Below are 23,570 nucleotides of genomic sequence, written 5' to 3'. Positions count from 1 at the left end.
ACACAATAGAAGGGCTTTGTCCTCTGTACTGATCCTGTAGGTAAAACACCCCTCCTTTTTTGGCTGGCTCTGATGTGTGTGGCCATTCTTCATCACAGTCACATTACTCATGGTGAATTAAAGGTGAGGTGGTTTATTCCATGCAGAATTCCAATTTTATACTGGTTTTTCCACTGTTCATTTAGGTGTGCTGTATGGGATGTGCTGTATAGCAATGGCTGCTCTGGCATCACTAATGGGAGCCCTGTTACAGGTGAGAGCTGACTCCCAAAAGTTCGAATCATAATCACTAAATTATTTTTCTAAAATGTCCATGTGGCCGTCTTTTTTTCTCAATATGTATTGAGAAGGACATACACAGGGACAGATATGACTAAATAATTTATTTAAAAAGTTAAATCTTCTACTTCAAGATAATTGTAGATTTAGGTACAAGTTGTAAGAAATAATACAGAGAGATCCCAAATATCTTTTACTTAGTTTCCCCCACTATTAACATCTTGCCATTTTAACATCTTGGCAGTACAATGTTAAACTGAATACTGGCATTGATATAGTCAAGATAGAGAATTTCCATCACCATCAGGATCCCGTTATTGCTCTTTTATAGCCACATTCTCCTCCATCCTGCCCCAGATCCCTCCTTAACCTGCTCTGGCTACCACTAATCTGTTCTCCACTCCTATAATGTTGCCATGTCAAGAATGTTATATAAATGGAATTAAACAATATGTAACATTTTGAGATTGATTTTTTTTTCACTCAGCATAAGTCTTTAGACATTCACCAGGTTGTTGCATGTAAAAATACTTATTCTTTTTTATTTTTGGACAGTATTCTATGGAATGAGTGTACCATACCACTCTCTTGTTAAAGATATCTGAACTGTTTCCAGTTTGGGGATATTACAAATACACCTGCTGTAGAAATTCATATGCCAATACTTTTGTGAACATAAGTCTCTTCAGTTCTCTGGGGCAAATGCTCAGGAGTACAGTTTCTAGTTAGTTGAATGTTTTCTTTCTTTCTTTTTTTAAAGATTTATTTATTTATTTGAAAGTCAGAGAGGGAGAGATGGATATAGAGATCTTCCATCCATTAGTTCACTCTCCGGATGGCTGCAATGGCCAGGGTGGGCCAGGCCAAAGCCAGGAGCATGGAGCTTCTTCCAGGTCTCCCATATGGGTAGCAGGGGCTCAAGCACTTATGCTCCACTGCTGTCCCAGGTGCATTAGCAGGGAGCTGGATTGGAAGTGGAGCAGCAGGGATACAAACCAGTGCCCATATAGATATGTTGGCATTGCAGGGAGCAGCTTTACCCACAACAAAACAATGCCAGCCCTGAATGTTTTCTTTTTAAAGGCATTGCCAATTTGTTTTCTGGATTGACTGACATTTTCATACTATTGGCATGTATAAATGAATGGTCCAGTTTTTCTTATACTTTTTAGTATTTGATAATTTCACAATATTTTATATTAGCCATTACTATAGGTGTGTCGTGATACCCATTGTGATTTAAATTTTCATTTTCCTAGTGACTAATGATGTTGAATATTCTTTTCAGGTATTTACTTGCCATCAATTTATCTTCTTCCACAAAGTATCTCTTTCCTTTTTTTTTTTTAACCCACATTAATGTTGAATTATTTGTTTTTAAAAAATTAAGCTTAACATGGTCTTTCAAGAGAGTGAATTTTTAGTTCGATGAAGTACAGTTTATCATATAGTCTTTTTAAGGATTCTGCTTTTGGTGTAGACATTGTGAACTATACCTAGCCCCTGATCGAGAAGATCCTTCCTGTTTGTAAAACTCTGAACTTCTTGAAAACAATCTATGTTTCAGTATATTTTGGAATTGATTTTTGTATAAGTATGAAACTTAAGTTGGAAATATCCCAGACATATTTCCAGCCAACACCATTTATTGAAATTCCTACCTTATTTCCATTGAACTGTCTTTGCATACTTGACATGTTTTCCTGAGTTCTCTGTTCAATTCTATTGGTTTATTTGTCCATCTCTGTGCCATACCACACAATCTTAATTAATGTAGCTTTATAGTGAGTCTCACAATCTTTATTCTGATTTTTAAAAATTGCTTTAGCTATTCCAGTTCTTTTGCCTTCCCATATAAATTTTAGACTAATCTTGTCTATAAGAAACATTGCTTAGATTTTGATTGCATTGTTGTTTGGTGCATACTACCTTTAGAATTGTTATGGCTTCTTGGAGGATAAACCTTTTTGTTATTATAAAATATCTCTGATAATTTTCTTTATTCTGGTCTAATTTATCTGATATTAATATAGTTATTCATGCTTTCCTTTGATTAATGGTTGCATGATATCTTTTTCCATACATTACTTTGGATCTGCTTATATTGTTATATGCCTATATTCTTATATGTTAAAATGAGTTTTTTGTAGACAGCATTTTTTAAAAAAAAGTTGGTTTTTTTTTTTTTGGAAAGAAAATCCATTCTGCCAATCTCTGTCTTATTATTGGTATATTTAGACCATTTATATTTACTGTACTTCTTGGTACATCAGGGTTTAAGGCTAAACTTTTTTTTTTTTTCTGTTCTATTTCTTTTTTTTCTCTGCCTTACTATGGAGTGCTTAAACCTTACTTAGAATTCAATTTTGATTTATCTATATTGTTTTATATTCATCTCTTTGTATAGCATTTTTAGTGATTCCTTTACACACACCACACACACCCATATACACATAATTACTGTTTTTGTCATTTTATCCATTTGAACAAAAATGTCAAGCCTTACCTCTATAATACAATTATTCCATCAGATAGTGTTATAATTTTTGCTTCAATTGTCAAATTTAATGTAGAAAACTCAAGAGGAGAAAAAAGTTAATTATATTCACCCCACATTTTTGCTTATTATATTCTTTCTTTCTTCCTGATGTTCCCAGGTTACTTCTTTTTATAATTCTCCTTCTATTTAGAGAACTTCCTTTAACCTTTCTTTTAGGATAGATCTCTGACAACAGATTCTCTTAGCTTCCCTTCATCTGAGAACATTTGTCTCTTCCTTATATTTTCTTCTTTTCTGTGAGGTTTTTGTATCTTTTCTGAAACCTTCCATTTTTTATTTGTCCCAAGTGTGTTCCAGCTGATATCATGGTTGCTTAAAAATATTGGTCAAAAAATTCCAGTGTTTCTGTCATCTCTACGTGGGCATCTATAGATTGTCTTTTAAACCTCAGTTTGAGATCTTCCAGGTTCTTGCTATGAAAAGTGAATTTTCACTGAAATCTAGGCATTTCCATATTATGTGATGAAAGTTTGGATCTCACTTATACCTTCTGGGTTAGCTGGCCTAAACACAACTTTGGTAGGGCGAGGGAGGATGCTGCCTCATTATTCTCATGTGGGGGTAGAAGTTCAGGTTTCCCACTGGCCTTTAATGACACCTAAGGGAGGAGCTCCTTGCTATGCCTGTGGGTTGTGTACTGTGCTGTAGATGTATCATGGCTATAAGAATAATGATAGCTACGAAACCCATGCAAGCACCTTGCAGCACTGATACTTGGTGTCACTTAGCCTATGACACAACCTGGCCAGGTCATTTCCAAACCTAGTCCAGGGATTTCCAGGAGACAAGGTCACCACATTATAGATGCAACTCTCATAAACCTTTAGCAAGGTTACCTTTGCAAGAATAGTTTAAACTCCCTATATGAAAGAAATACTTGGTGTCTGACCTATATTGAATATAAGTATAAAGGAGGGGGAAAGATCACCTAGACTCTGAATGGCTTCTGGATAGAGACCCTCCAGCTCTGTCAGTCATCTGACTCCCTGACTCTATCTAGCCCACGTGACTGCTCTGCTCCTACAATCTGTCTTGTCAGAGCACTGCTTAAACATCAGATGGTATGTAAGTCTTTACATAAAGCAAACAGAAGGTGGGTGGAGAAGTCACCCCTGGGATGCTGGTTACCTAAGACCAATCAAAACCACCAAGTGAAGCTGGCAATGAAGATAAGTAAGTCAGCAAATGAGTAACAAACTTCTATGAGAGAATATGGAGAGAGTAACTGAGGGCTGGCTGTGATCGAGAAATTGGGTGAAACCTCATGGAACACTGCACAGAAGCTCTGGTGGTTTTTACTCTGCTTTCTCGCCTGTTTGTTACCCTCTACCTGTGTTTTGTCTGTTGAAGAAACTGCCACCAGAAAAAATCTTCTACAATTGTTTTTAAGACTGCTTTGGTCCCCAGTAGAGGTGAGGCATAAGGTGGAACAAGGAGAAGGATGGTAATGATGTCAGGGGAGCTACCTATACATAGCTAGCGGCTGTGTTTCTCTCCTGGAAGGCTCCTGGCACCATGGTGCCGCAGATTGAGAATGTCAAGATAAATATTAACTGCACAAGGTAAATGTACTGTTGCCTAGCAATGAGGAAATTATAAGATGTCCACCAGTAGACCCCTGGATTAACACCACCAACAAAGTCCACAAAATCATCAAAGGGCACATCACTGCCATCTCCCTCTGTACACTCCTGATGAGACAGTGTGGCTTCTCAAGGGATGTGCTACAACCTATGATGCCTGTTGGGTATCGCTGGCAACAGCCCATGGGCAATGTGCCCAAATCACAAGGGCTAACGTTAGAGTCACGTCACTTTGCCTGGTCCATCCAGAGTCCTGTGAGCTGTGGCATGATCCAGGTGACTGCTGGATGCCCTGTCAGCATAACCAGCTACCATCTGACTCACAATTGTGAAGCGTCTGCCGCTTCCACAACCAGATAGGATGAGGCAGAGTGCATCCTGGGTCCCAAGGAAGTCCTTGACGAGTCACGACTCCTGATGTGGACAGAAATTCAAAGCCTGCTCAAAGACCTGATGCAGGGAACTAATGAGAAAAGCACCTGCTGGCTATACCATATGTACCTGATCTGCAACTCATGGGCCAAGAAATAAACAGCTGGCATCTATCTCCAAAGTCAACAAGATCAGTTCATTACTTAAAGATCCTGTCAAGCTAATTCAGGAGCCAGATGGGGCCCTGGGCACAGAGCATGTGGAGGTAAGCTCTTCCTGCTCTTTGCTGCAACGATTGCTCACGGTGAACAGCCCACACCAGCAGAGCCTCTAACTAATCCCAAGGGCTGAAAGTGACCTGCACACTTTGTTGAGGGAGAAAAATAGCTATTGAGGCATTTAGGCATGATCAGTGGGTTTGTGCAGCCACCACCCCCACCAGACAGGGATGCCCTGGGGAGCCCTGAACATAACAGACCATCCTGGGCCCACATGCTTCACAGTTGATTTTTGGGGATGCCTCACCACGGGCCATACCAACTCCCCTGGCACTGAAGGTCACAGCCTCCGAAGTTAATCAAACTGTAGGCTTTTATCACCCTGAAAAATACCTAGGCACAATCATCCAATAAAGTGATCCCACCAACAGTTTGCCTCCTTCCCCCATCCATGCACAGAAAGGACAAAGCGACCTCTACTGGCAGTTATGTTGAAGCACACCCCCAAACTGGCTGGTCTCTGGAAAGCCTTAGGAAGTCCTCCAGACCATTGTTTAGCTAGCAGGTCTCATCCACTTACCCATCTGGGTGGCTGAACACAAATTTTTCCACTTGCTGAAAGATGCCTGCACTCTTAAAACTCTTGTCTTGTGCCTAGGCCATACAGCCTGACCCAACTGTGGTAGGTATTACCTGCCTGGTAATGCCTTTACTGGTAAATTTGCCCAGTAGTCTTTTGGGCCACTTTACCACTGTTTCTACAGCTTGTGTCTTCTTGGAAGCATCTGCTGTCCCTGGAAGTCATTTGGGATGGAAAAGACCCAAAACTTTGGCTTGACTGGACCATCTTCAAGATGAAACATTTGCATCTTTGACATGACCTGAAGTGTATAACGTGTCTCGAGGACTTACTGCTTAGTTCTAAGTCCTTCTGGTCCTTCTGCCCCATTGCAGGCTGCCATTGCTCTCCTACCATGCAACTCTAATTCTGATCAAGTCCATTCAACTCCTTTTATATCTGAATATGATTATTTTTGAAGCCCCACATTCTCACTGCCTTTCGCTTCTCTTGGTGGTCTGAAGCCCATATCAAATTGTGGCTTCTCCAGACCTATTGGCCAGTTCTTTGGCATTGGGGTCACTGCCAGTCTCCACCGTGGGGTCATTTCAGCCACTCACCAAGCATCTAGCAATTTAATTTGTTTGGTATGCCTCCACCAACCTTCTACCACTCATCTACTCTTTATAATCAACACTGGTTACCACCTGCCAACTAGTTTTCCCTTGCCATTGGTGAGGCTACCACAGACCCACAGCTGAACCCCACTATCATTATCTTCACTAATTTCAGCTGAAGAATGGACCTACTCTGCTCTCTCAACCAATGATGTGGTTAAGTTCCCACCAGATTGTTCTGTGAATGCCATCACTTACTCATCACCCTTATACAGAAGATCCGTACCTTGAGATTTGGCTGACCATGAAGCATACTAAAAGCTTAAGCAGCCTCTAGATTATTGATGTCTTCAGAGTTAGGTGGTAGAATGCAGTGTACACTTGTACCACTATGGTGACTACAAGTTTAGAGGTAGCCATAGGACCCATACAAGTTTCACACAGAACTGATTTCTGTGTCACTTAGCTTGTGATGCATCCTGACCCAGGGACTTCCAATCCTGGCCCATGGACTGCTAGGAGACAGGACTACCTCAGCATAGGTACTATTCTCACAAACCTTAGAACAAATATTACCTTTACAAGAGTAGTTTAAACACACTGTCGGAAATAAATGCCTAGTAACCAACTCAGACTAAATACAGATTGAGAAAAGGAGGGAAGATCCCCCAAACTCTAAGAATGATCTCTGGATGGAGACGTGATCCATTGACTATATCTGAGCCATGCTACTGGTCTGTTCCTGTTCTTCTATGAGTACTGTCGGAATAATCTGATTGAGATGTCTAAGACTCATCTTTGATACAAAGTGAACCCAAGGAGAGACATCCACTCAATCATGCAGAATCCTGGAATGTGACAGGAAGGTCTCCATTGACACCATGGCCTGAATACTGCTGGGCAATGGTGATAGTCTTGACTATCCACTAGGCCTCCTGGGGCTTTACCAGCAGGTGCACCTTGGTACAGGCTGGGGGGACTGAATCTAGGCTCCCTACTTGGCCTTTGCTGGCAAGGGAGTAGGTGGGCCAATGATTCATTCTGTGGTGATTGGGTAGATGAAGCATTTATTGTCTGTGTGTTTTCTATCCTTTCCAGATGTTCCTTTTCTGGCTCTGTGTTTAGGAGAGAACAAGTGTTTGTTGGTAGTTTATTATTCTTCTTCCTCCCCTTCCTCCCTCCTCCTCCTCCCCCTCCCCCTCCTTCTCTTTCTCTTTGTCCTGTGCCTGTTGGAGTTTCTGGTTGGCTGTCTTCCTCAACCCTAGGACTTGGATATATGAAGTAAAAAGGAAGCTAAGAGAACTCACCACCACTGTGTCACTGTGCAGGTCCCAGGGTCCCTAGTCAGTTTGAGTTCTACCCACCTTTCAGAGTCTTCTTATGCTTATTTTATATGGAACGCTAATATTTTTTTTATCTTATTAGCAGAATGAATTGAGAAAACTATGTTGACTCCATTTTCTTGGATGTAAAAATATGCAAAATCATTTTTCTTTTTTTTTATTTGAAGGATCCTTCACCTCCCATTAAATTGTTAACTTTTATTTTTTTATAGAGAGTACTTTTTGTATTGGAGGAGTTATTATGGAGAGGACGGATCGATCTTTCTGAATGTTGTGTGTACTTCACAGCCTTTAGCAGGGATTGCCTCTCCGCTTGGAGCAGCCTTCCTCTCTACTTCTTAATCAGTTTAAGTCTTTCTTATTCTTAAACTTGCTGCTTAAACATTACTTATTCAGAAATATCTGTTACCTGGATAAGTTTGATTATTTTTTGCTAAATGTTCCCAGAGTACCTACTACTTCCTGATTCATCTTCACTATCATACTTTATTGCAATTATTTATTTAAAGTCTGTTTTACCCAAAAGTCTGTCATTTCATGAAGGTGAAGATAATGATGTTGTTATTCAACACTATATGAAATACATGGCACCGACTACAATGCTCAACAAAGATGACCCTTATCAAATTCAGCATGAGTGCACCTATATCAGTATGGGTTTATAAATGCTGACTTGTCTGATAATCCAAAGTGCTTCCTCCCTAAAACTTCTTGGGCTACCTGGGCTCCCCCTTGGTGAATCCCAGATCCCCTCATGATCCACAAAGCTCAAAGTTAATGTTGGGAAAATCAGAGATCCTCTAAGATTTTATTTCAGTCCTAAAGTTTGGTTCTATTTGGGTTGGTTGTTTAAGGCACACTAGTTTTTAGAGTAGTCTGATCTCACCCCTGATTTTATGAATGAATGAATTAGGTTCAGAAGCTCTATGCTTACCCAACACACCTAAGTCATAATCAATAAATCTCCCAAGTGTACTTCCCCTGGAATCTGCATTATTGCTTATAGCTCTTATTGTGATCAATTTCCCCCCCTTTTTTTGATATATCAGTTCTGACTTGACTCTATACCATGACATTTTCTAGTAGAGTTGCCATAACTCAAAGCTAGTTCTTCTTTTTTCATCTCTGGCCAAAGTATTATTTCTTCTGACAGATCCAGTTTTTGAGTATATTCCTTGTATCTCCAAAATTGGCTCACAGATCACACTGTCATAACTTACTTCATGAGATCTGACATCTTTCCTATCTTGCTGTGTAGTCCCCTCTCCCTTTCTACAGAACTCCACTGTGAACTTACTCATCTTTGAGTTTACAATTTCCTTAAACATAAGTTCTGTCTCATCAATACTGAAACTCCTACCCATAATCCATAAGGTAGGCTTTTTATGAGGATGATGATGTTGACAATGATGGCTATATAAAGACTGCAGTCTATCTATACCCTCAAACATTTTCTTGACTTGATATATTCTCTTTGATTCATTCACCCTATTCTGTTAGGTCTCTTTCCTTTGTTGACAACCCAAAATGTCTCAGACCCTTCTTTTATGGCTCTGTTCATTCTTAATCACTAGGCAACTGATGATTATTGGGAACATGAATGTGTTGAAAATGGGAGATTTTTACATTTCTTCATGTTTCACATTGTAATCTTTCCCCCCTCCTGGTTTGGGTTTTTGTACTTCAAAGTAAATATTACAATTATCTAATTGATTTTATGTTTATTTCTTTATGATTTGACCAATCTATCTTATTTTAAAGATTTATTTATTTATTTGAAAGGCAGAGTTACAGAAAGACAGAGATAGAGAGAGAGAGAGAGAGAGAGTCAGTCTTCCATCCACTAGTTCACTCCCTAAATGGCTGCAATGGCCGGAGCTAGGCCAATCTAAAGCTGGGAGCCAGGAGCTTCTTCCAGATCTCCTATATGGGTACAGGGGCCCAAAGACTCAGGCCATCTTCTACTACTTTCCCAGGCCATAGTAGAGAGCTGGATTAGAAGTGGAGCAGCCAGGACTTGAACCACCACCCATATAGGATGACAGCCCTGCAAACGGTAGCTTTATCCTCTACATCACAGCGTGCGGCCCCAATCTTTATCTTTTAAAGAATATTTTTATTCTGGTGCCATCATTTGGGAACCAAATCAGGAATGGGCAATGGGTTTCATTGCTGTCTCTGAACACTTGAATGTGCTTTTGCACAATCTGGTTTTGAGGAGTGTTTCGAGACTACTAACCCACGTAGTAATGCTGCGATCTATTATTGTCAGGAGGAACAAAGCTGAGCAGAGTAGTCTTGATTTCTGCCTTCATTTGGGGTCTGCCAGTGTCTCAGGATTATCATCTTTGCATTTTGTTGCCTTTTTTTGAGGATACCTGAAGGAACAGATGGGTATTTGAAATTGAGAAACAGAAGGCTGCAACTTCTAATTATCTCTTTGAGTTGCCATGGAGAAACTATGATTTTCAGAAGTCTGAATGCTTTAAATCTTCATCCTGATGAATTTTACTTCAAAACATTTCAGGTTGGATTTGGGATTGCCAGTTGCTGACTTTGTATTGTTTTTGTAGGCAGCACTCAGCATATTTGGAATGGTTGGTGGACCACTTCTGGGCTTGTTTTCTTTGGGCATCATGGTTCCCTTTGCCAACTCAATTGTGAGTATAAAGAAGAATATGTATAAAGGTTGCTTTGCCAACTATAATAGTGGCTTTATATCACTTTTTCCACAGTTGTAAAGATGTAGTTCCTTTGAGATCTCTCATTCATGATTTGTCTTAATGACTTAAATTACTCATTTTGACTTTGGTGGATCGTTAATGAAGTACTAAGCACTGGAGCTCCACATGTGGGAAGCTAAATGGAGACTGCCATAACTAAAGAGTCAAATTTTAAATATTCATAAGGAGTCATGTTTTTGTATATTTGTCTTCCTGCCCATCTTAAGAATTAGTAGTTAGGATTTAAAGGAGGAGGTCAACAGGCTCATACAGGAGAGATTTAAGAGCAATATTGTCAAGGATTCTCATGAATATCAATAGTACAATGTAGAGAAGCAATACGATATTTACCACCATGACCAGAAAGTTTCTGCTCCTAATAGTTAAAGCTGTACCTCCCACAACATAGTGCTAGCCCAAAAGAGGTGGTCATATTTGGGAATATTCTCAAGAAAGAGGTAATATCTCTACATAGTTCTTCTAAATAGACATATCTAATTTAGAAATGCTAAATTTTATTTTGAATAAATGAAATACAAATTATTTTTCTGAAATCTAGGAGAAAGTATACCAGCTCAGTCCTGGTATAATATGAGGTTCAGAAAAAGCTAGTGATGTATTATATAGTTTTTCAGACATTCATAGAATAACTAATGAATGATGACTTCATATTCAAAGTTCTGTTTTCCTTATAAGGCATTAGTAATTGTTAAGACAGATATCAATAAAGGCTAGCATTATTAATAATAATGAAGGGTCATATGAGAAGCTAGTTTTGTAGAAACTAACCACAGTGAAAGAGAGTGGCTTGTGTCTACCCCAAAATGTTGAAGTTTGCCTAGACTCTGCATTATGAAACCATAGAGGTTTTTTGAGAGTCTGAAAAATGAGAGAGAGATCAACTTTCAGTTTTTGTAATTGTTGCCACCATGAGTAGCCTCTAGAAGAGCTGAAGCTGACTAGGTCCAACATGCTCTTTGGGAGAGATCCTATTATTCCTGCCATAAGAAATACTTCGTTACCATATCCAGGTTTTTTCACCAGCAGGTTATCTGCCTTCCCTTGGAGTGGCCTTTTTCCTTCTATTCTTCCTTCCTCATTCACTCATTCAATGAGTATTTATGGAATGGGCATTGCTGTGGGAGAAGAGAGCTAAATGTTTGCCCTCAAGAGTTTTTAAATTTTGTGGAGCTTTGATCAAACAATGCACAATGCTGAAAGTAAGCTAAGCATGGCCTGTCAACAGTTGGCCATTTTGCTATTCCAACCTCATATTATTTTAAAAAATTGACTGCGCTCCTACTATATCTGTCACACTGTAGTAGCTCCAGGGTACCAAAATTTAAGAAACTTAATTGTGGTCTCAAGGAATTCATGACTTGTGAAAGAGCTCACAGTTCTTGTCCCCAGCATCCATCTCCTGATCTGACCAGTGGCCTTTTCACTTTCCATTTTTTTCCTACTTTGTGATTTCATTTCTATTTCCCCTGCTACCTGATATCTAAAGGAGGGGAATAAGCCCATCCCATAGGGAGGTGAGCTTTTGTTGGACCTAGGATTTAAAACATTTAAAGGCTGGCAGAATATCTGGGTTACTGCTGAAAAAGCTGGAGGACATACATTTCCAAAGACTGTGAATTCAGATGACTTCAGAGGGGAAAGCTGGCCAGAAGCTCCCTTCTGCATTAACTTTATTTCTAGATATGTTTTGGCTGTGTGCACTGCTGCATTCATTTGTCAACACTGCCTGCTAGTTTCCTCCTAGTATCCGGCAGCACAATTCCAGCTATGCTTGTTGTTAACTCTGAGGGAAAACTTGACTATGCTTTCTTTCTTCTTCATAGTCTGCAGCTGATATGGCATGCCATTTCTTTACAGATTAAGTAAAATAGAGGGAACAGTTGGCCTGGAGTCAGCTACATGGCTTCTGTGGTTATTTGGGTGTGAGGAGACCAGGAGGCCAGAGCAGAGTGCTGGCCATGGAAACAGAGTGGAAAGAAGGGGGAGTATGAGAACTCTGAAAAGAAAAATAAGCAGGAATTGATGATTGGCTAGCTAGGAATATAAATAAAAAAATGGGGTGGCCGGCGCCACAGCTCACTAGGCTAATCCTCCGCCTCGTGGCGCTGGCACACCTGGTTCTAGTCCCGGTTGGGGCACCGGATTCTGTCCCGGTTGCCCCTCTTCCAGGCCAGCTCTCTGCTGTGGCCAGGGAGTGCAGTGGAGGATGGCCCAGGTGCTTGGGCCTGCACCCCATGGGAGACCAGGATAAGTACCTGGCTCCTGCCTTCGGATCAGTGTGGTGCGCCGGCTGCAGCGGCCATTGGAGGGTGAACCAATGGCAAAGGAAGACCTTTCTCTCTGTCTCTCTCAGTGTGCACTCTGCCTGTCCAAAAAAAAAAAAAAAATGGGGTTACATAATCTCCAGGGCTCCGGGCTGAGGACCCAGCAGTCTATGGTACTCTTGAGAAGAGGCAGAAATCTTGTGAAGAAAGGTAGTTTTAGGATGGAAATTTGGTGAATTTAGCTTGGACCATGTTGAACTTAACTTTATAATGTGAATTTCCATCTCAAAGAAAACTATAGCCAAGATTCTGTGGCAAAAAATATCCTACATGGAGGATCTCTGTGGAAAGAAAGGGTCATCATCCTCTGAAGAGAGGAGAGAACATCCACTTTGCTTATGGCCGTGTCCAAATACCGATGGAGTCTATGGTCACAGAAGGCTTCCATAGCCTTGGCAGTGATCACTGACGTCATAAATAAGAGTATTAATTGTTAAAGGAACAACAGAAGTCATTGTGCACTTAGTCCCTATAGAGGACCTCCGTCCCTAATGAGTTGTACTATGAGAATCGACTGCAAATTTTGTTCCCAAACTGTACTCTATATGTTGTGTGTATGTGTGGGTGTAAACTGTGGAAGTCTATGCTTAGCATGGAGTTGGTCCTCTGTATATAAAGTCAAACTAAAAATGAAGCATAATGAAGAAGGAGAGAGAGGTGGGATGGGAGTTGGGGTGGGTAGGGTGGGTATGGAGGAAAGAACCACTGTATTCCTAAAGCTGTATCTATGAAAAAATGCAATCATTAAAGAAAACTTAAAGAAAACTTATTTTTCTATTAAAAAAGTTCTTTTGTTTTGCAGGGGGCACTTGTTGGTCTGATGTCTGGATTTGTTGTTTCTTTATGGGTTGGAATTGGAGCTCAACTTTATCCTCCACTTCCTGAGAGAACTGTGCCATTACACCTTGACACCTCTGGCTGTAACAGCACGTACAATGTCACTAATTTGATGACAACCACAGAAATGCCATTTTCTACTAGTGCTTTTCAAGTACACAATGCTGAAAGGTATTAAATCATGCAATAATACCATATTTTAAAAAATTATATAATAAGTAGAGAAATCCAATTGCTTTGTCTTCTAACACTATAGTTTTGCATAAGTCTGAAATGATAGAGCCCATATGACTTTCTCCCTATAATGTATTCAGCTATAGCAAAAATACCATATTTTCATTTCTGTATAAATTTCTCCCTTACCTACAGATTTGGTAACCTACTTGATTATTAATGAAAGAAATTCTATGAGTAAACCCTATCAAAAATCAGCTCCAGCTGCATCAAAAATTGTCTTTAAAAAATGTTTAAAATGAAAACACAATTATAAAAGAAATACTGCTGATATTGCCTTTGAAAGATAGTTTTATTGGCCAAAGCTACATTTTCTAAGTTTATTGAGTAATTGCTATACATTCTGTTTTAGATTCCATATCTTTCTAGCAATAGCAATGAAATGCAGCTATGATTTTCCTGTTAGAGTTTTCACTGATGTAGCACACTTTTGAGTATAGCTTGTCTAATTTAATGAAATTTTGTAGACCTGGTGTTAGATGAATGTTTCCTTGTATAGTGGATATGGGGGGGCAAGATTTCCTTTAGTGTACATGTAAAAGCCTAACCTAAAGCACAAATCCCATGGATACCAGTATAAAGGAATACCAGTATAAAGCCACTGCTACCCAAATATTGCCCCAGGACCAACGTGCATAGAATAACACCCTTAAAGAATCATTCCTTTTAGGTCAAGACATGGTATCTCCCTCTTAAAATGGACACAGTCCTAGGAAAAGGAATATTATTATATATAGGCATTATTTTGCAATTCATGTCTTGAATTGAATTCAGCAATGAGAATACTTGCCAGTGGGATTTCTTGGGGATTCCAGGCAGGTAAGCTGTGTATGAGTGAAAAGGGATCTTTAGGAGAGATTTGACCAGGTAAAGTTCTGAGGGGAGAGAAGCAAGGAAATTCAGACAGTGTATTTTTTTTTAAAGATTTATTTATTTACTTGAAAGGCAGAGTTACAGACAGAGGGAGGGAGGGAGAGAGGGCCAGTGAGAGAGAGAGAGAGAGAGAGAGAGAGAGATATCCTACCCGCTGGTTTACTCCCCAATTGGCTTCAATGGCCGGAGCTGGGCCTATCCAAAGCCAGGAACCAGAAGCATCTTCTGGGCCTTCCATGTGAGTGCATCTACTGCTTTTCCAAGCTACCAAAAGGAGGCTGGATAGGAGGTGGAGCAGCTGGGACTCTAACTGGTGCCCATATGGGATGATAGTGCCACAGGTGGGTGCTTAACCTACTACCCACAGCGCTGGCCCCTCAGTGTTTTAGAAAAGCATGGGAGCACTATTTGGAGAGGGCTGGGAAAGTCATTAGAATCAGTCATAAGGGAGGAAAGGTAACTGAGGGTTAAGTAAGAGGACATTCAGAATATCCGTCTTTCACAGTTTTGCTTAGTATATGTACTATGTTAATATCTTTCTTAATTCAAGAGTCTAAGATGAAAAGGTTATTTGGATTCCTGAAACAAATTTATTTGCTGTTTTACTCTGTGGTTAGTATTATAATAATCAAATTTTTATATTAGCTTGGCTCAAAAAATAATTCAAGGAATAAACAATAGTTTTTGGTCATCAACTTTGTACCTATCATTGTGCTGCCCATTATTTAATATCTTTCAAAGAAAGTATTTTATTTTCATTTATGTAATTCCTACTTTTCAAGAAATTATAACCTAATTTGAGAGAATTAGCTAATATATACCAAACAAGAAACTCAGTAAGCACAATAAGCATAACTAGCAACCATAGATAGCTAATAAGTACTTAATAAATATTTGTTAAAAGAATGAATAAAGACAAAATTGCAGTATGGGTAGCATGAAGATTTCAGTACTGCTGACTGAAGAGATTCTCCTTTTGCCCCCACACAATGCAGCAGCAACTAAACAGATATAAACAAAAGCACTATTTTTATTTGGGTCTGCTTCATGATTCTTGATTCTGGTGTTTGTTGTCTATCAATCATTGGCCTGGTACCGCACTATCTTGATATTATTAGTTTATGTCAATGGTTTCCCTTTTTTCTGGGCTCTTGGCTCAAGTTCTCATTGCCTTAATCTCTCTCATGTCTTCAAAATCTCTGTTCTTTCCTCCCCTTCTCTAGTTTTTATACGTTGTTCTTGGCAGGATGGTTGGTATAGATAAACCATCTGATTACTTTTTCATCAAAAGTGAAAATGGAGAACTAGAGCAGTTGTTTTAGACACAGATCAGATCATGCCACTCCTAAAAAACTGTGACGCCATTATCTGTAGTGAAATCCCAACTCATACCCACTCACACAGGAAGTCCCTGGAGCTCATCTCTCATCTCGTACCATTCTGCATCTTCTTTACTCTGCTTTGATCAGCTGGTGTTTAACTTTCCTTGGGAGGCTTTTTTCAAGAACTTTTTGTTCCTCGGGTCTCAGGTCTAATAGCATTTCTTCCCGAAGGCTTTCTCCAACTACTCATTGTGTTGTGACTAGTCACTTCCTCTCTACTCCATTGAGGTCGATGTCATTATCACATTGTTTTCTTTTCTCTTTAAAGGTTTATTTATTTATTCTAAATGCAGAGTTATGCAGATGTGCGGGGGGGGGGGTGGGTCTTCCATTTGCTGGTTCACTCCCCAGATGGCTGCAACAGGTGGAGCCGCGCAGATCCAAAGCCAGGAGCCAGGAGCTTCTTCTGGGTCTCCCACACAAGCGCAGGGGCCCAAGGACTTGGGCCATCTTCCACTGCTTTCCCAGGCCATACCAGAGAGCTGGATCAGAAGTGGAGACTTGGGGACTTGAGCCGGCACTCACAGGGGATGCTGACACTGCCGGCGGTGGCTTTAGCTGCTACGCCACAGCACCAGCCCTGCTTTATTTTCTTTACAGCACCTTTCCCCAGTGGAAATTATGATGTTTGTTAATTTGTTTACTTATTTATTATATTTATCTCTTCATTAGAATTTAAAACTTATATGAGCAGGAACCTCTTTACCTCACTTAAAGCTGATTCCAGTGACAAGATCAGCTCCCAGAACATTTGAATAAGCATGACACTTAAGTATTTTCATATATGATCAAGGTGAAGTCATACTTTTAGTTCCTGATCCAATAAGCTAAAATCAAGATGGCAGACAATGACATTAAAAACATTATTAAGTGTTCTGTTTTGGCTTTGCTCTGAGTATCATTGACACAAAATTGTAATTGCTAGCAGCACTACTTGAAATCTTACAGTGATATTTTTCCTGTCTCCTAGGACTCCACTGATGGATAACTGGTATTCTATATCATATCTGTATTTCAGCACTCTTGGAACTTTGGTGGCATTATTTGTGGGGATAGTTATCAGTTTATTAACAGGTAAGTGAATATTAGTATAGTATTTATCTCTGTATCAGTTTTATACTATTTTATAGTCACTTATACATTTTATTATGAGCCTGCTAACAACTGGTTTAATTATTTCTTCCATTTTACTGATGGGAAATTTGAAAACCTAGACCTGAGACAGAAGAAACATCTCTACTTGAGTGCTGTCCTGATGTTTCATAGCTGCCTGGACTTGGGCGAATCACACAGCTGCTCTGAGCCTTCACTAGCTTATGTGTGAAATGAGGATAACAGTAACTGACTTGTCTACCTCACAGGTTGCTGTAGGACTAAAAGAAGATGCTTGGCAAAACTCTGTGTAGCTACCAAAGTGCTAGGGCTTTCACACATTCAAGGGACTTCAAAAAGTTCATGGAAAATGTGTATTATGAAAAAATCTCCATGGATTTCAATTTTTTTTGCAGCAAAGTAGACTTATCTTTTAATTTTTTTTCTATGAACTTTTTAAAGTGTTCTTGTGTCTTTAAAATAATCCTATGCTGTGAATTTTCCATTGTTCTATATAAATTCTTCATACACTTGCAAAGAAATATATACATGCAAGGAAAAATAATAATGTCTAGACATAGTGTGAAGGCTTTTTAGATGTTTGTAAACTTTTTAAGATGTATTTTAAATATCAAATTGATAATACACCTAGTATAAATTATTACTTGGGATCACTACAGAAGTGTTATTCTTGGACTCCTTTTGTCCTCATTCTGTGAATTCTCTTGGCCTCCCTCTTGTGTTGTATTGCCTCCTGCCTGAAATCCATGACTCTTCATTCTTTGTTTACTCGCTTAATTGAAAGGAGCCCGTCCTGTAGCACATTCTTGAGAAAGGGTAGACAGAGCAGAGGTCTCAGAAACTGCTTGTCTGATAACTTTTTCTTTGACATTCTGCTGGACTGATGAATTGCTTAGAGAGGCCTGTTAAAAATAACCCTTTCTGAGATGTTTTAGTTCTCTTCTAGTTTTACTGTATTGCTGCCAAGCATAGATGCCATGCTACCTGTGGACTCTTTGAATGTGACCCATTTTCACAATGCCTGCCTTGCCCTAGGCCCTCAGTAGGGCCCCTTTAATCTGAAGACTCTTTGTCTTTCATTTCTGGACATCAATGAATTTTTTCTTTCACAACTTCCTGTTATTTTTCTGTTTTTTTTTTTTTCCTTGAAACTTTTGTTAGTTGAATCTTGGACAATTCCTCTAATTTTCTTGTCTTTTCTATTTTCCATCTTTGTCTTTTAGGTCTACTATGTGGATATTTTTTCAATTATATTCCAATAATTCTAAAAGGAGCACTCTGATCCACTTTGAAAATAGTCTATAGGGGTATAAGGGCAGGTAGGAGGCAATCACAGGAATCTGGATGAGGATCCTAGTGACTTGGACCTGGGTACTTAGTATGGAGTTGGTGCACATACTGGGCTCCCTAGATACCTGCATTTTCTCACATACTTGCATTCATCACAACCAACTAGGGGAATCGGCATTGTATTCTTCTTCAAATATGTCATAACTAGTCAGAAATTCTACCTTCACTTTGTCCAAGTATGTCTGATTTTTTTTTTTTTTTTGCTTTAAGCTAACAGAGTGAACAGCACTGTGCCACTTTATAGAATCTTACTCCTATGAATTAATTTTTGGCACCAGGATAGCATTGTATTTAAAACTTCTGTCACTCTTGTATTTATATTTTACAAGGTTTATAGCAATTTGTTACCTCTCAAACAATCATTTTAATATATTCTTTTTTGTCCAAAAGTATTATGCTTTATCTCATAAGTAAAATTAGTGGCACATTAGGATTATTCATCTGTTTAGATACATTTTAAGACAAATTTAAAACTTTTCACACCACTGACCCAGTTATTTCAGATCAGGAATACATGTATTCTGTAACCTTTTACTGTTTGACTTTTTGTTCTTAATCTATTTTCTTTTCTGAAAGGAAGTGGAGTGTCAGCATATTCTCTTTGAATAGTCCTTATTTTTTCTTCTTAAGTGCTTCTTTTAAAAAATCTTATTTATTTGAAAGGGAGAGGGAGGAAGAGAGAAAGGAGGGTGGAGAGAGGAGAGAGAGAGAGAGAGAGAGAGAGAGAGAGAGAGAGAGAGATATTTTCCACCTGCTGGTTCTCTCCCCAGATGCCTACAAGAGCTCAAGCTGAGCTGTCCCAGGCCAAAGCCAGGAACTAGGAACTCAATCCAGGTCCCTACCTGGGTATAAGGAATTCAACTATTGGAGCTATCACTTGCTGCTTACCTGGCTGCTCATTACGAGGAAGCTTGCATTGGAAGCAGAGGCAGGGCTTAAACTCAGACGTGCCAGATGCTGATGTCCCAGGCAGCATCTTAACTGCTGTGCCAATCACCCACACTATGAATGCTGATTCTTATAACCATATATGACTGTATCTCTAGTGTTAAAAGAAGATGCACTACCCAAGTGAACAGACATCTTCCAGTGATGAAAACACTTCAACTTCATTAATTTTGTAATGCACTTATTTCTATTCCACAGCAGCATGAACACATCAAAAAAGATTACAGAAAAATACAAGTCTGATACTCCTTGGAAAATATATTTCAGAACCTACAATAGGATGCCAGAAATCTATAACAGTTCAGGCTATACAGTCTTGGTTGGCATTTCACCTCCACCTGATTCTTTACTATGCACAAGAGTCTGTTTCTCCATCAGTAAGATGGGGTACGTAGTTTCCTGAGTAGACCATGAGCTGTGAGTGAATAATTGTTTATACTCCAGCACCTAGCAGAGCCTCTAGCCCACAGTAGTTCCTCAATAAAGTTGAATGAATTAAAGGTGATCCTATTATCAGAACAGAAGAACTCTCCATAATTAAAAGTCTTGTATGAAAGTAATGGCTCTCAAACTTAAGTGAGTATTATGGTTACTTTAGAAATTTGATGCAGGAGCTAAGAATCTTCTGCATTGCAAAGGAAACATTCAGCAAAGTGAAGAGGCAACAAACAGAATGGAAGAAACTATTTGCAAACTGCCACTGATAAAGGATTAATATCCAGAATCTATAAAATGCTCAACAACAAAACAAACAACCCAGTTAAGAACTGGGCAAAGGACTTGAACAGACATTTCTCAAAAGAGGTAATTCAGATGGCCAGCAGACACATGAGAAAATGCTCAGGATCATTAGACACCAGAGAAATGCAAATCAAAACCACAATGAGATTTCACTTCACCCCAGTTAGAATGCCTCTCATACAGAAATCAATAATAAATGCTGGCGAGGATGTAAAGAAAAAGGTACCCTAATTTATTGTTGGTGGGACTGTAAACTGGAAGAGTCATTGTGGAAGACAGTATGGCGATATCTCAAAAAAAGCTGAAAATAGATCTACCATATGACCCAGCAATCCCACTCCTGGGAATTTACCCAAGAGAAATGAAATCAGCATGAAAGAGTTATCTGCACCCCATGTTTATTGCAACTTAGTTCACAATAGCTAAGATATGGAATCAACCAGATATCCATCAACTGATGAGTGGATAAAGAGATTGTGGTATACATACATATATATATATGGTGGTGTGTGTGTATGTGTGTGTGTGTGTGTGTGTGTAATGGAATACTACTCAGCCATAAAAAAGAACAAAGTCCTGTCTTTTGCAACAAAATGGATACAACTAGAAATGATTATACTTAGTGAAATAAGCCAGTCCCCAAAAGGCAAACATCATGTTTTCCTTGATCTGTGGTAACTAAGAGTACCAAAAATGTAATATTTAGGAATGAAATTGACATTTTGAGATTCAATGATTATTTATAGCCCTTGTCTCTACTGTTGAGAACCAGTGCTTTATTCTTACTGTTTTTTGAACTCTTTACTTAGTGCAGGGTTAATCTTATGAGTATAAAGTAAACTTAAAGTAGATGATTGTAAAAAAAACTAAGAGAGGGAATAAGAGAGGAAGGGTGGGAGTGCGAGTGGAGAGAGGATAGGATGGGAAATATCACTGTGTTCCTAAAATCTGTATATATGAATTACATGAAATTTGTTTACCTTAAATTAAAAACATAAGAAATATGATGAAAATCAGATTTTGTGACCCTACCTGTAGGCATTCCAATTTTTTAAGTCCAGGATTGATCCCAGGAATCCAGAATGTAAGTACATTTCCTGGATGATTTAAATAAAAATGGCTTAAGGATCACTCTTTGAGATACACAGTTTTAAAAAGTAAAGTCTTTGATCCACAAATAGCAAATCAAAGGACATGTTTATTTTATTTATTTTTTAGGACTTTTTTTTAAAAGCAAAATCTTAGGGAAGATATTTAGATTGAGCATAATCAGCATACTAATTTTCATTTAAATAATTTATTCAGCATTTCATAACCTTGTGCATTTCTTCACATACATATGGGTATATATTTATAGCCACCAAACTGGGGAAAGGCAGTTTTACTATCTGAAGTAGAAGAAGATGGCTTGATATTTTATTTGGTGGATTATGTAGGGTGCTTCTGAACCAGTTTTCATAATCATTCTGGGACAGGTGACTTTTTCCTCTAGTTGAGTATTAGTTGAAGCAGTTGGCTATATTTAAAAGCCATCATATTATATATATGTATACATATATATGTGTATTTATACATATATACATACATATATATGTATACATATATAATATATAACATACAGTACACAGTAATATAGAAATGGTAATATAATATATAATAATATTATAAAATGTATATTTTTGGACTGCAGGAACTGAGAGTGACTGAAGAAGAGGGAATAGTATGGAGAGTAGCACTAAGTCTGCAAGCACTATTTTTTTTTACTTTTATTTAATAAATATAAATTCCCCAAGTACAACTTTTAGATTATAGTGGCTTTTTCTCCCCATAACCACCCTCCCACCCTCAACCATCCCATCTCCCACTCCCTCTCCCATCCCATTCTTCCTCAAGATTCACTTTCAATTATCTTTATATATAGAAGATCAATTTAGTATATACTAAGTAAAGATTTCAACAGTTGCAAGCACTATTTAAAAGTTTCTCTTGGAGTGGGCATTTAGCCTAGTGGTTAAGATGCTTGCCTCCCATATGTGACTATATCAGACCCTGGGAGTAGTGGTGAAGGCTCAGGTAACTGCGTTCTGTCTCTGTGAGAGACCTGGATTGAGTTTCCTCTTCCTGGCTGTTGGAGGCATTTGTGGAATGAACCAGCAGATAAAGAGCTTTCTCTGTTTGTCTCTATCTCTCTGTATGTCTCTCTGTCCCTCAAATAAATGGATATATAAAATTTTTAAAAGCTTCTCTTTCTTTTTGTATTTTATGAATACATAGAATGGAGTGTGCATAAATTAAATGCCTGTATGATGGAATATCACTGTGTAGTTCCAGGCATCTTTTTAGCAATGTAAATAATGTATTTTTCTTTTTAGGAGGAAGAAAACAGAACTTAGATACTAAATTCTTACTGACCAAAGAAGACTTTTTATCTAATTTTGATATTTTTAAGAAAGTAAGTTGGCTTTCATTTACCTTATAGTAGGAAACTGGACTTTATCATCTGAGTAGAACACTAGTTAGTCCTTTACCTGTTTCCTGAATAGTCATGGACGAGGACGGTATATAATGTCTTCTGCTGTCCGTATCTTTTTTTTTTTTAACTTTTATTTAATGAATATAAATTTCCTAAGTACAGCTTATGGATTACAATGGCTTCTCCCCCCCATAACTTCCCTCCCACCCGCAACCCTCCCCTTTCCCACTCCCTCCCCCCTTCCATTCACATCAAGATTCATTTTCAATTCTCTTTATATACAGAAGATCAGTTTAGCATACATTAAGTAAAGATTTCAACAGTTTGCACCCACATAGAAACACAAAGTGAAAAATTTTGTTTGAGTACTAGTTATAGCATTAATTCACAATGTACAGCACATTCCCCTCAGTAGATTAAAAAGCTGCTTTAGAGAAATAAAACATTACAGTTATTTGAATGAACAGTTTCTTTTTCCTAATCACCATATTAATGTTTTCTTTTAGAAGAGTCATGTTTTAAGCTATAAATCTCATCCAGTTGAAGATGGTGGAACTGATAATCCTGCCTTCAGCCATATTGAATTGAACTTCACAGATCAAAGTGGCAAGATCAATGGGACTCGTTTGTGAAGCAGCTCTGAAACCAGATGATACTAACTAATGTCTCAATTTTATATGTTTTCTAAGATAACTGGATCCAGTTAGGATTATTTTCGGTCTTTCTTGAGTATTTTAGGGGATACTTTTTTTGGAGCAAAGTCCTGACTTTCTTCTTTTACTGCACTAATTGATATTATTCTGCAGTTGAGAGTGTCAGCATCACATTTTCCTGTCTTTCTCTATTATTCCAAGCAGCTTTGGTTGTGAAATTTATGATCACATGTAACTTGAAAGGCTAATATGTACACATACACATGATACTTGATAGTCAAAGGCATATTTTTAGATTTGGGCATTACTGAAAATATTTTCCATGCTTTTGGTGCTACCATGCAAGTTTTGGGGTTTGCCAAAATCA

At 38.6% G+C, this 23,570-nt stretch overlaps 1 protein-coding gene across 1 annotated transcript in view; it reads left to right on the top strand.

Annotated features, from left to right (window-relative positions):
* SLC5A8 (solute carrier family 5 member 8) overlaps positions 1-23,314 on the top strand; it is a 51,897-nt gene extending 28,583 nt beyond the window's left edge. Inside the window, exons 10-15 of the mRNA XM_008256962.5 lie at positions 186-253; positions 10,105-10,191; positions 13,402-13,607; positions 16,896-16,999; positions 22,450-22,529; positions 23,057-23,314. Of these exons, the coding sequence (XP_008255184.3) occupies positions 186-253; positions 10,105-10,191; positions 13,402-13,607; positions 16,896-16,999; positions 22,450-22,529; positions 23,057-23,182 (671 nt within the window). The 3' untranslated portion in view covers positions 23,183-23,314. The remainder of the gene's footprint in view (positions 1-185; positions 254-10,104; positions 10,192-13,401; positions 13,608-16,895; positions 17,000-22,449; positions 22,530-23,056) is intronic.
* The last annotated feature ends 256 nt before the right edge of the window (positions 23,315-23,570 follow it).

The sequence above is a fragment of the Oryctolagus cuniculus genome, chromosome 11, assembly GCF_051225735.1.
Source record: "Oryctolagus cuniculus isolate XC-2025 breed Fujian yellow rabbit chromosome 11, ASM5122573v1, whole genome shotgun sequence".
NCBI classification, from domain to species: domain Eukaryota; kingdom Metazoa; phylum Chordata; class Mammalia; order Lagomorpha; family Leporidae; genus Oryctolagus; species Oryctolagus cuniculus.
The sequence above is the reverse complement of the archived record's forward strand: the minus strand, read 5'-3'. Positions and strand labels throughout refer to the sequence as shown.